This window comes from Cyprinodon tularosa, unplaced genomic scaffold (assembly GCF_016077235.1).
Source record: "Cyprinodon tularosa strain WSP-4 unplaced genomic scaffold, ASM1607723v1 ctg359, whole genome shotgun sequence".
Classification (NCBI taxonomy): domain Eukaryota; kingdom Metazoa; phylum Chordata; class Actinopteri; order Cyprinodontiformes; family Cyprinodontidae; genus Cyprinodon; species Cyprinodon tularosa.
In genome coordinates this window covers 531,895-544,983 of record NW_024039073.1, presented here as the reverse complement: position 1 = coordinate 544,983, position 13,089 = coordinate 531,895, and the positions used below count along the sequence as shown (strand labels likewise).

Genomic DNA, 13,089 nt, shown 5'->3' with positions numbered 1-13,089 from the left:
ACTCAGCAGTCCATCTATATTCATAGTGAAGTACTGTGAAAACCATTAATGGCCACTTATCAACCATTAGAAGAGTTATAAATGCAGGTAACCCCTACAGCTGACATTTATCAAGATGGATGGGTTGTTGCTCTGCTGTGTCTGAACTGTGCTTACCTAACCAATTAATTTCATACTTGCATCATAGATGAGTGCTGTTTGAAGACGAGGTTCCTATACTGTCTTTAAATGTTGTGAATAACATGAAAATTGTTCCAAAAAAAGTTTTAAAAAAAACAATCCACTGGAATTTGTTTCCAAGTTTGAAGATGTTTCGCTTCTCATCCAGGAATTAAATATGTCAGAATTAGTGGTGAGTTTGAGGCTTTGTAGAGTAGCCTTGGTTTGGCTTAGAAAACATGCAAATTGAACCAGAAGAACAGGTCAGCTTTGCTGGAATGGGGAGTCGTTAGGGGAGGTTCTTTGTTAGCCTGCAATACTATATGCAGGCTAACATGCCTCTGAAAGGGGGGTCCTTAGGGGGAATTGTTGGCCTGACTGACCTGGCGAGATGTTTTGGTCCCCTGCATGGGGTTGGGGAGTTGAGATGATAGCAGGAAGGAATCAACTCTATCGCTGCATTGTAGGTTTTTGAAAGCTAAAATCTGAGTCTACCCCCTCTGTTTAAGGTTGGTTTTTCTTTCTTAACATTAATGGCTTCCTTCACGCCCCTTTCAAACCACCTGCCTTCTTTGTCCAAAATGTGAACATTCTGATAATCTGGTCCTTTGTTTGTTAACTTTTTTGGAAGGACTATGACCTGGATGACTGAGGATCTTCACCAGAACATAGACATTTATTTTAAAAATTCCCTCTGTAGAAATTCTTTAATTTAAAATGTTTACCTTTCTAGCATCATGGATCTTTTTTCTTTTTTTTTTTTACTTGATCTGTGGTCTTTAAAATCGATTTGTTTTAGTTAACAAAACAATGAATTAGTCTGTGTTTTTTTTTTTCTTACTTTTCTCAAAAACAAAAAAATGTTTGCATATATTATATTTTGGTTTATGTAATATTTTGTACTCAAATTAAGATTTGCATAAGTTTGACAGATGAAAACCAAAAACAGAGCTGCTCATGCTCAGGGAGCAGAAAGCAGTGAAATGTCCATAAATTAAATGTCTGCTATTTATGCCCAAAAGTGGACCAATTCTGATAATACTTGGATGATATGATCTTTTACATTGAATAATGAATACACTAAATACAAATGTTCTTATTATTTAAAAAGGGTATTTAAGATAAAACAAATTATAAAATGTTAAAACCTCAATTATGATTTTAATACATTATATCAAAATGAATTATTTTTCTGTCTCATATTACCTATGCTTAGGTATTACTAATAAAAAAAAACAGAATCTTTAATCTGATTGGTTGGAATATACTGTAACAGCAACACACTATATTTTTATATGACTTACTGATGTATTGTCACACGTTTTGTTTTTACAATAATTGACTTAAATGGTTTTATGATGTGTGGAAGACTTAAGTTCTAAAACCTAATTTCTTCTTGAACATCTGCATGAAAAATCTAGTAGTTTTGTCTGAGAAGTCTTAAAATCTTAAACTGAGAAAAGATTTGGCAAAATGTTTACTTTATAATGTCCAGTCTGAGATCTTCTAAGAGTTCTTATCTGTGTTGTGGTTTATATTTTGTACACATGGAATAAATGTTCTGATTTGCTCTCTCAGATGGTTCCTGGTGCTGTGAGACGCCCAGGTTACTGAAGCTAGGAGTCCTTCCAATTAAAGCGGTGCTGGCTGTGGAGGATCAACTCTGGGCCTCATCAGGGGGACACATTTTTATCATCAGCACCCACACACATTGTGTTGAGGTATGTAAACCACTTTATTAAATATCGATTAGATTTTTTCGCTTAGCTGTTCATTTCTCCCACTCAACTTATGTTGAACAGATAGTAATCCAGCCATAACACAAACACTTCAAAAGGAAGAAACCCTATACCAGTTAAGCTGTCCACTTTCCTTTTTACATTTTTCCTTAACAATCATTTCAATGCAGGCGTTGGGCTGTTTGGGGAATGGGAACACCTGTTGCCGATCCAAGAATAGTAACGTTCCTGTGACATTCGCTCACTTATAATGGGTTTAGGCTCATTAAGCTCATTATGTTGGACCACCTGCTTGTTAGCTCTCTTTGCTTCACACAGGATTTACAGCTAGTCCAGAGTAGTAATTAAAAGTCAGACAGAAAGGAGGACCAAACACAAGGGGAGAGAAAAAGTCTCAATATTTCTCTGTTGAACTGATTTTTTGTTTGGGAAACCAAAATGTAGGACATCCAGCTTTAACATAATTTACTAAACTCCTGCTGTAAAATTCTTTTGAATAGCTTCTTTATTGCCAAGACTGAATTCACCTACATGTTAAGCAGTATTTGAGATTATGTGGTCATGCTTAACATTACTACAGGTTTTTTTATGCACAAAGACAGAATTATGTAACATTATCTGTAATGATTTGGGTAATGAAATGTGATGTACCTAAAATAAATCCACCATCTGGTCTTTCCAAATCATTTTATTAAAATATATATCTATATTTTTTGTATTTCGTCTCCAAAGCAAATATCTGTGCAGATATAACCAGCACTTATGTTCCAAGGAGGGAAGCAGTGTAATCAAGGTTTCAGTGGGTTGCAGGTTTTTCATCATCCACAGTCAACAAGTGGCAGTACAGGAGATGGCCTGCAAACACCCCCACACTTACAGTACCACTCAGATTTATAACATCCCTGGGAAAGAAAACCTGAAGACAAATGAATCACTAGTCTAGGAGCTCGAACTCCGCTGGAAAAATCATTTACAGCTTAAAAACATTCAGGAATAAGAGATATTCAATTCAGTTTATTTATGTACATGTCATCTCAAGGCACTTTACAAATCAACCAGATCATACAGTCAAGTTGATTCAAAGTTTCCTATCTAAGTTCCTTGCATCAACTTACTGTATTGACTTGAAGGCAATCCCTCACACCAAAAACATGCTTGCGGCGACAGTGGAGAGGAAAAACTCATCAGCAGATGAGCGGCCATCTGCTGAGGCTGACTAATCAGAAAAATATTGTTTATTACAAATTCATTAGAGCTATGGTCATTACGGTCTCTAAAAGTCCTATTTAATATCACTGTTATATTACTGTATCATTTTTATTGATAGCTTACCTTTTTTAATTGAACTGTATTTATCTAGCTTCGATGCATGGTGACTAGGAAGAGCCTTTTTTAAGAACAAGCTCTTCTACATCAAACACTATTTGAGCCTAAACAAGGATGAATTTGTGGAATGGCACCTTATGTCCACTGGGAAGAAGAGGCACAGATCTGGGATCCTGCTGACCCATCTCTCCTACTTTAGAGTATATTTCATGCAATCTTTATTAACATTATATAAAAAAATCTATCTGTTGGTCTGCTTTCAAAGCTGTTTCAATTCCCAAACCAAAATATTTTTGCCCCAGCATAACAGCAGAGCTTGTTAGTCTGTGACCCACAATTTCCCATTAGTCATTGTGGGTCAAAGCAGATTGGTTGAGCTGTGGCAGTCATGGCGGATGGTTTTCACAGAGGTGATATTAATCACATCTTGGTTTTCACAGCACAATGTTTAATCTTATTTAGTATTTCAAACCTTTTAACTTTACCCAGTCCAGATTTAGTGCCACATCCAATATTTAAGTGTGAGCCCTCATACTCTTTGGTTCCTTCCAAACCTAAAACCTTCAAAGCCATGCACTGAAGAATCTGAAAAACAGCTACAAAAAAGGGTGACCCAACACAAAAGAGCTAACTCATCTGTTCAGTACATCTCAAAGAAACCTTATGGGCAAGTAATACTTCTTTGAATATAGCAGTTTTCACGTGCTAGACAGAATAAAAAGCTGCTTTGAGGGGATTTAATGAAGCCTTTTCTAATGAACATGAACAGCCATCTCAAAAACAGATAAAAAAGGACCCTTCAAATGCTGCCCTATCGGTTAAAGAGGATTTTTGCAAAGAACCAACAGCAGAGAAACTTTTATTTACAATATGTATATTTTTTCATTTAGATGAATATGAATTAAACCTGTGATGTTCTTTTATCATTCAGATGTATGTTCTGATCATATAAATTATGAAGATTTCTTATTTGTCTAAAGAGCTAAATTTCCATTCAATCTGACTACATATTTGTAATTCACAACATGAGAAGTTTCTAGCCATGGTAGGTGAAAAGTACACAAATCAGTACTCTTTTGAATTTATCGGAAATAAAAGATTATTCAGTCTAATGTGAAGCTTGGAAGGTGAAAACAGTATTGTCTTGTTTTACCTTGCTGATGCAGAGGCAGCTGGAGGCCCACCAAGAAGAGGGCATGGTGGTGTCTCACATGGTGGTGGCCGGGGTGGGCATCTGGATCGCATTCAGCTCCGGTTCTACTCTGCGCCTCTTTCACACTGAGACATTGGAGCACCTGCAGGACATTAACATTGCCACAACCGTTAACAATATTCTACCTGGTAAGGATTTAAACCCTCCCGTACCTATGAAAGGTATTCCTCATATTGATTGGATGGTCACATTGAGCATCAAGTATTACCCTGAGATCCCAGGATGGGAAACTGGGTTTAATCACTACTTTGAGTCAAGGAACATCTTCTAAGAAGCACACACCCTGAGGATGAGCACCTGGTGTAGCTCCATTAAAACCAACATGGCAGGCAGAAACAGCAGCTGTGGAAAATAAAAAGCCCTTACTTTGCAGTGTCGAAACCTTAAAGCTGCCAGGCACACTGCAGGTTAGCTGGGAGTGTCATAATGGAGTTTAAGGCATGAGCAGTGGGTACCTGCACTTGTAAAATTGATCTCCAACTGAGCAGTAGAGAACCTAAAATGTTTGGATGAAAGGGATGCTGGCCCACCGCTCCTCCAAGGTTAAACGATGAAGCTGGAGACGGAACAAAATAACCCAACAAGTAGAAGACTTCTGCCAAACCACAAAGCTGGTGGAAATTAGCGCTTAGTGTATAGACATGCCTACCAGCAGGTGGCAGCAGCTAATATCATCAAAAGCTGTTACACTAAATTTAAAGAAGTCTTTTAAGAAAAAAATACAGGGCTAACCAGCAGCTAGCCTGATTTACAGTATAACCCTTCCCCAGTGGCTGAAAAACCCATTTAAACCTGCGAACAATCGGCTTTTAGTAGCAGTGGAAACAGCTCATTGGCGTCTGTCTACCCGGGTCAAACGACTTGGCAAGCGACCTGTGTTAAAATCGCCTCGGCTCCGATCAGCATGCTGTGGGAACACCAGAGCCAGGTTGACCCACTAAATTACGTGACATCAATAAACGCGACGTACGGACGTCAGCACATCGCGCCAGTCGCTTCTGATGTTAAGCTAAAAGAACTTTACATTCAGTAAACATGGTGCAGAACTGGTGAGTGGAATTCAGAGAGATAATAGAGCGAAACGATAAAGCTCTCTTACTACACCCTGGCTTCCTTACATGTTGCTCTCCATTGTCCACTGATTTCTGTCGCACTGGTGACATCATCAAAGCTAACCCAGTGTGATGGTGTCACCAGATACACAGCTGAAGGGGGACAGGGGTCATGCAACTTGCCAGCAAGGCTTAGAACCAGCTTTTTTGCCAACGGGAAGGGAGCAAAATGCCAGTTGTTAGCGGGTCGACCCATGTTTGAAAAACACGCTATACACAGCAGGATATATAGCGTGAGGAGTGACTATCAGTCATTGTCATCACGTCATTCGCATTGGAGGCGATTAGATTAGAGGTACCTTCAGTCGGGACCTAATAGCCCATACTCATGTGTTGAACTGAGTTAATTGACTGAAGGGAACTGTAGTTTTCAATTATTGCAAATATATTGTTTTTGTTCTTGGAAATATAAGTTTGAAGGATTTCTTCATCCTATGCTTAACGTTTGCTGACAAACATGTACAGTTGATTAAACGATCAGCTATTTCCCTGGTTTAAGTGATCCTTATGTAATACTGCTTCAAACTGTTTTATTATTTACCATGTTGCCAAGTTTACCACAGAAACCAGATATTTTCATTTACCTGAATAAACTCATAACTCCATAAATGTCTCTCTAGCAGGTAGTGCTAAAGTAAACGTGTTAGAATCCAACTGTTTTTATTGGATTGCTTTACTCTGATACCGAACAGTGTTTGCATTTCTCACCAGTATATATAAGAAATAAACAAGGAATTGCTGCTCTGAACAGAGACCTTTATTGGATTAGAAGATTTTGTCTCATTGTTTATCACAACATTAATCACTCTGATGGTGGTCAGAGGGCCTCGGTGGCGCCAGAGTACGGCAGCCTTGCTTCTGTCAGTGAGCCCCAGGGCAACTGTGGCTACAATGTAGCTTGCCACCATCAGTGTGTGAATGGCTGAATAACTGAATGTAGGGTAAAGCACTTTGGTCAAGTCTCCTGACTTGAAAAAATAGGTACAGTACAGGACATTTACTCCACTGCTTCTTTGCAATATGTCAGTCTTATCTGCAACAGTAAAGGATATTGATATAAAAGACAATCCTGTATAGCTACTCTGGGAAACAGGCTTTCATTCTTTACTTCACTTTTTTATTGAAAGCTAATTTTGAAGGCACCTTTGTAAGTAACCAGATAGAAAAATGGTTTCATTCCTGAAGTTGTTTTTTTTTTACCTTCACTGATGATTACTCTTAGCAGAAAGTGCTAGAAATATTTGTTTCTTTTTTTTTTTGATAAACAGTTTCCTTTACTTTAAACCGTTCTGATAAAATGGCTAACCTCTCAGTCTGTGTAAGGCAGTGCAGCTGTAAACCTGTCACTAAGTAGCTGCGCTATTTGCACTGCCCTGGCAGGGTGAGGTAAATGAACCATGGCTCATAGAAAATGTGAATCCAGGTGAGTTTTATAGTGGAGAGCAAATATTTATTTGACGGCCTAAAAGAAGAACACACAAGTTAAATTCACTTTAAATGAAGCTTTCCAGGTTGTGCTAAACATCGTTAGTTCTACTAAAACAACTTTATGAAGTTTCCTAAGAAGACACAATGCTGTATTCATTTTGATTGTAAGCTTAATCATTAAGTTCAAATCAAATCTTCCTGCCAAAACCCATAATCTGCAGGATGACCTTTTGGTCACGGTGATATAATGCCCAGCAATGCCAAACTGTATTGCTGGTTTTATGGGTAGCAATTTGGAATCCACTTAAATACAGAACTGTAAAAAACTCAAAATTATTGGACAAACAATCTAATAACACATTGGCTAGATTATATATCTCTAAATGTATTATTTTTTAATCTGAAATTATGGAAATGTGACAAATCACAAGCTAGTGTCTTTTTTCCTTTTTTTTTTTACAGAATCCAATCAAACTAAATTCCTGGTCCTGATTAATTCCTGACATCAAACACACAGATTTCATATTGTTTTTAAGTTATTTATGCTTTTATTATAAATACACAAGGCCTAAGAAGCCTTTTAGTTACGGCTGATCTTTAATTAGTAGGCACGTTGTCCTTTTCCCTCACTTTTTTTCAGGCGGATCTGGAGCGCAGCAAAGCTGAGCGAGGAGAAAGTCATGAATTCCCTTTTCGCTGAAAGGGAAAAAATCTGTTTTCAGTTTTATTTTTTGATCAAATTTTCAAACCCTGAATAGATTACAAGCTCAAACAGTTTAATTTAGGGTTATAAAACTTATATAAAGACCTGCAACAAGTTAAGAAAGCAGTATTGGAGAATTGCTTGACCTTTCAAATTCACTGCTAAGCTGTGGATACAGCGAATTCAAGGAGCGTTTAATACTCCTTGATTAAGATAGGTAAATATTTAATAACTTTATGTACTTAAGTTGTTTTAAACTGAACGTGAACATAACTGTGACCTGACTCAGGTATTCATTTATTAGCCTAATATTAATAGATTTAATCCTATTTGGGATAAGAAGCACTCAACTCATGTTTTTTCTTCTTTAATTCTGGATATGAAGTCTTTAATCACTACTTTTTTTTTAGAACTTCTGACCTCATTGCTTTTTAGAATGTTAAGTGGTTTTGATTCTTGAAGATTTTTGAATAATATGTATAAAACTTTGAATTACTTATTGCCAGATTTAATTTATTGCAGAGCTCCCTAAAGGATGTCCAATCCAAGCTTGTATCTGTTTGATTTTTGGCTTTAGCCCACAACACAATACACTTATAAAGTAACTTTAAAAGATCAATGGATAAAGGAAAAGTGTAAATCCCAGTAAAGATGTAGGAGCTGACACTCTCCATAAAGTAGATGTGTTTGCCTCCATATGATATCCACTGCTTAGAGTAAGCAGTGAAAGTGCTCTTTGTCTGACAGAGGAAGGTGATAGAAGCGATCTGCTGTGGGACCTCACAATCTTTATGAGTTAATAGAATCCATGCAACCACAGAGGAAGCTGCTTCTAGGACAAACCAAACACATGAAAGCGTTCATCTTCTCTGCAGTGCCATTAATAGCTCATTTCCTCTGATGTTGATATTCAGATCAGAGACAGTAAGTCTGCATGGAAGATTAAAGGTTTTTGTGAGCAATGTTTAGCTTCAGAAACTAAATTCTGGAAGTTTTCCCAAAAAGGTATTGTTAACTCTTGCCTGCTTTAGTGTTTTTGTCATTTTTTATTATTTTTGTTGCGTGGCAGGATGCTGGGGAAAAGAGCGAAAACAAAAACTCGGCCGCTTATGCACAAAATCTGACGTAACCGGGTTTAAGAGCCAAACTGGACTAGATGGATTGACTCTAATCTGTGTGTTAGAAGAAATGAATGATGGCCAGTTCCCCTGCAGTTCTGCACTGTATTGATGTTTATTCACAGAGGCAGAATAACATAATCTGTTTATAAAGAAGATAGCAAGGAATTACATTACACTGAGGTAGGATTGTCCAGTGTGTACAAAGTCTTAATGTAATTATGGCTCATCAGCACAGCCAAGACCACTGCTGATTCAGCAATATTATTTCAACCAAAGTAAAAAAAAAAAAAAAAACATGGGGTGTTTTCCTCAGTCTGTCTGCCTTTATCAATGGTGCAGTGTTGAATCAAGGAGGTGCTATAGGTGGAGTTATCCTTCTCGTGTTCAAGCACGTTCAAGCAGTTCTGCCAACTCCCTCCTTTGCAGACAGAGCTTCCTTATCCAGGCAGCATGCCCGCAGATGGCTAATAAACTGTAATAGAAATCATTTGGTGCCTCTGAAAACCTAAATCAGTGCACTGCATCAAGATAACCATGCCATTACAGAAAAGAGGGAGGTTTATTTATCACAGTCAGTTTAGGAATAATGCTTTTAAGACTTTCCCCCAAAACTAAAGGTTTTAGTTTAATATAAGAGCTGGTTGCTCTTTGATCATGTCTCAAGGGAAAGGTCGACTGGCTGCAGTGGTAAGGGGCTTCCTTTGTCTCATGTTTTGTGACCTAAATATGCAGCCATGCATGGTCTAAAGGAACTTATCAGTGGGCTGGTAGATAATCTTCCTTCATGTTTCTTTGTTGTTGTTTTTTTTACCAGTAATAGTACAGGCAACTTGAACCAGATGTGATTATTGTTGGCCGGAAAACAACATTCACTGATTTGAAATAAAAAAAACAATGAAAAGAGTGGAATAGTGCTGGAAAGACAGTGGATACAACCCTATATAGAGAGCTGTAACATCACTTAAAGCTGATAATAGTGATTAAGCCAAGTTGTTTCTTGTTAAAAATGCTTCGAACATGAGTCTTATAATTACCAAGCAGTAGGATTCATCATTTCTTAATAACTGATGAGTCAATATATAATTTGCGGTACTATGCACTCATTGTCCGCAGTGTTTTCCATTTATTGTATTTATTTTTCTCTGAAAATGAATGAAATCTCATTCAGAAATATGGATTTTCTAAACAACTTAAAAAATATATATATAGTCTCTTTTTTTTAGAATTGTTTTTGAAAACTAATAACATGAATTTTACATGATATTCCCCTAAATAGTCGTCAACTAAAATATTAATTATATTATTTATTATAAGACAAATCTCCCTCTTTTCCCATTGTTTGGATAAGAAATACACATAATTAATGCATATATTGAAGATGAAAAAAATTAAAATAGAATTGGATGAATGACAGCTGGTACAATTGGGCTACAAGTTAGTGTTGAGGCTAATTGCATCCTATAATAAAACAGTTAGTAACCCTCTTATACTCTATTGCCAACTCTCTGGTTAAACCCTCTCACGCTGTATTCCCACCGGCATACATCTAATGATTTGGGCTAAAAGAAATAACCCAGCATTTCTGTCTTCATCTGCAGGAAAAGCTTTTGGGTCACGGCTACATCAATAGGCAATTAATCACAATGTGCTGATCTGAGGTATTTCTGGACTGACTGAATGGCTGATGGAGTGTTTCTGTAATTTTTGAAATCTACCCCTCCCTCCTGCTACTTTTTGTCAGGATCAAAGAGGTTCCCTCCTGTAGAATCTGGGTCCGAGTCGGGCCATGTTGATGCTCTCATAGGGTTTATTTTAGTTCACCCTCTGGGTGGGGAACTCCAAATATTATGAAGGGAGGAAGTTAAGTTAAGCAAGGCCTCTGACCAGGACTTTGTGTTTTTTTTATCCCGACTCTCAGCCCTCATTAGAAGCACATGTGGGCAAGACGTTTGTGTTAAACTGTACCAGCCTGCCTATCTGGCAGGAATTTAAGAACTAAGGCAGCCTGGCGTGTGTGCCCCATGCATGGGGTCAGCTCTAGTGAAGGGGGTGGGGGGTTAGGCACATAGACCGGCAGTAATTTTTTCAGAAAACCCAAGAGGATTACTTAGAGGGAGGAAATTCAAGTCAAGCTGTTACAGCAGTAATGACTCATGGCAGTCTGGCCTCCCACAAAGCGGGCCCCGAAAAGCCTTTTTTTAGCAAAATGTAAAATGCATTTTGCAGCATCAAATGTGCTAAAAATATTCAGCTACTAACGGGTTCATATTAGCATAGCTGGTTCATTGCAAAACCTCCATGAAAGATTTTATTGCATGGCCGAAGTGGCATGTATCTAAAAGGTTTGCCAGCAGCCGGATTTTATCACCATCCTTACTGAAAAGAGTCTTTTACTGAACAATCGGAGCTTTTACAGTCTGAACAGGCTTCAGTGATTTTTCTGAACAGAGGAGAAAGGAAAAGGTCGTGTTAGCTTGTCCTGCTGTAATAGCCATAAGTTTCCTGAATAGCGGCAGAGCTTCTTCCTTAATTACAGCATTACGCTCCACTCAGCTTGTTACATAACACTTTCTGTGTTGTTTGCTTGTCTCAAAGCTGGCTGTAGTGCTGCATTTTCTCTTTGTTCAGGCATTTGAAAAGGGCTGCTTTTATCCTCGCTCCTCTTCACGTTGCCCTGGAGACAAGCAAGCTTTGAACATCATGGCTGCAGAAAATGTTGCCACATACTAAAACAAAGCATATCCCTCCCTTTCTGGGGAAGTGAGCCATTAACTATGCTTTTTTTTGTAATTTCCAGGAGACACTGCGTGGGAGCATGTGTTTGCCAAAGCCTTGCTTCTTTATATGCAAAATACCACTGGATTTATTCTTGAGAACACCTTGATTAATATAAGAAAAAACTGTTTTGCTTTTTCTGCAGGAAACCAGAGAGTCTCTGTGAGCAGTCTGCTGGTTAGCCACGGTTTGCTGCTAGTAGGGACTAACTTGGGAGTGACTGTGGCTTTGTCTGTCCCCAGACTACAGGGGATCCCCAAAGTAACAGGTAACAGAAATAAAGGGGATTAGATTTGACTCTGGAGAAATCAAAGATCTTAATCATAATTTTTGATGAGATAATATTTAAGTTATAGATAATTCTTTGTGTTGCACCAGCTCTAAGTTTCATTTTTAAAGATGTTTAAAAAGCTCTAGTTGACTATTAAAGGAATAGTACACCCAAAACATGATTAGCCTTCATTTTCTACTCACCCCCATGCTGAACAACACTCTGGAGTACTTTTTTGATATCTCAAATGCATCTGGAGATCTGGGAGGCTTCTTGCTGTCTGCTGACATTCAAATAATGGAGGTCTATGGCGCCCGAGACAGAAAGGTCCACAAAAGTCCACAAAAACGTGTCAATATTCCTCCATACTGCTCGTCCAATGTAATCCAAGTGTCCTGAGTGGGTAGCATCCAGAATTTACTCGAAACGAATTCATTTAGAACGTTTTAGATTCTAAACAGTAGTGTATAGGATTTCCTAATAGCGCCCCCATGCGCGCTCACGATTCTACGGAAGCCGGCAGACCAAACCGGAAGAAAGTGCGCATTCAGCGTCTGCTCTGCCGATAATGCAAGCGTAGAAGAAGAAATGTGCTGTTTACCTGTGCAAAGAAAGAAACAACGAAAGAAAAATGTCTGAGGACTTCAGTGTTGAGGAAGAGCATGAGTTCTTTGCCGAGCTGAATGCGCTGGTTTGGTCTGCCGGCTTCCGTAGAATCGTGAGCGCGCATGGGGGCGCTATTAGGAAATCCTATACACTACTGTTTAGGCTCTAAAACGTTCTAAATGACTTCGTTTCGAGTAAATTCTGGATACTACCCACTCAGGACACTTGGATTACATTGGACGAGCAGTATGGAGGAATATTGACACGTTTTTGTGGACTTTTATGGACCTTTCTGTCTCGGGCGCCATAGACCTCCATTATTTGAATGTCAGCAGACAGCAAGAAGCCTCCCAGATCTCCAGATGCATTTGAGATATCAAAAAAGTACTCCAGAGTGTTGTTCAGCATGGGGGTGAGTAGAAAATGAAGGCTAATCATGTTTTGGGTGTACTATTCCTTTAACTTTACTGCAGTGTCTGCACCTAACACTGATGCTTTGGATGAATACTGACTTTAATACACTGACATTTATTCAGTTGGAAAATGTCACCTGTCCAACACATTGACATGCCCAACAATTTCTACTAAATCAATCTCACTAAAGCCCTTGGTTCAATGAGACTTGAAACTTCATAA

At 38.3% G+C, this 13,089-nt stretch overlaps 1 protein-coding gene across 5 annotated transcripts in view; it reads left to right on the top strand.

The window, feature by feature from the left end:
• The window catches only part of arhgef10 (Rho guanine nucleotide exchange factor (GEF) 10), a 71,424-nt gene that overhangs the window by 55,414 nt on the left and 2,921 nt on the right, over positions 1 to 13,089 (top strand). For all 5 annotated transcript variants that reach the window (XM_038295676.1, XM_038295675.1, XM_038295678.1 and 2 more), the window contains 3 exons: positions 1,738 to 1,880; positions 4,391 to 4,565; positions 11,722 to 11,844. In XM_038295676.1, coding sequence (XP_038151604.1) covers positions 1,738 to 1,880; positions 4,391 to 4,565; positions 11,722 to 11,844 — 441 coding nt within the window. The remainder of the gene's footprint in view (positions 1 to 1,737; positions 1,881 to 4,390; positions 4,566 to 11,721; positions 11,845 to 13,089) is intronic.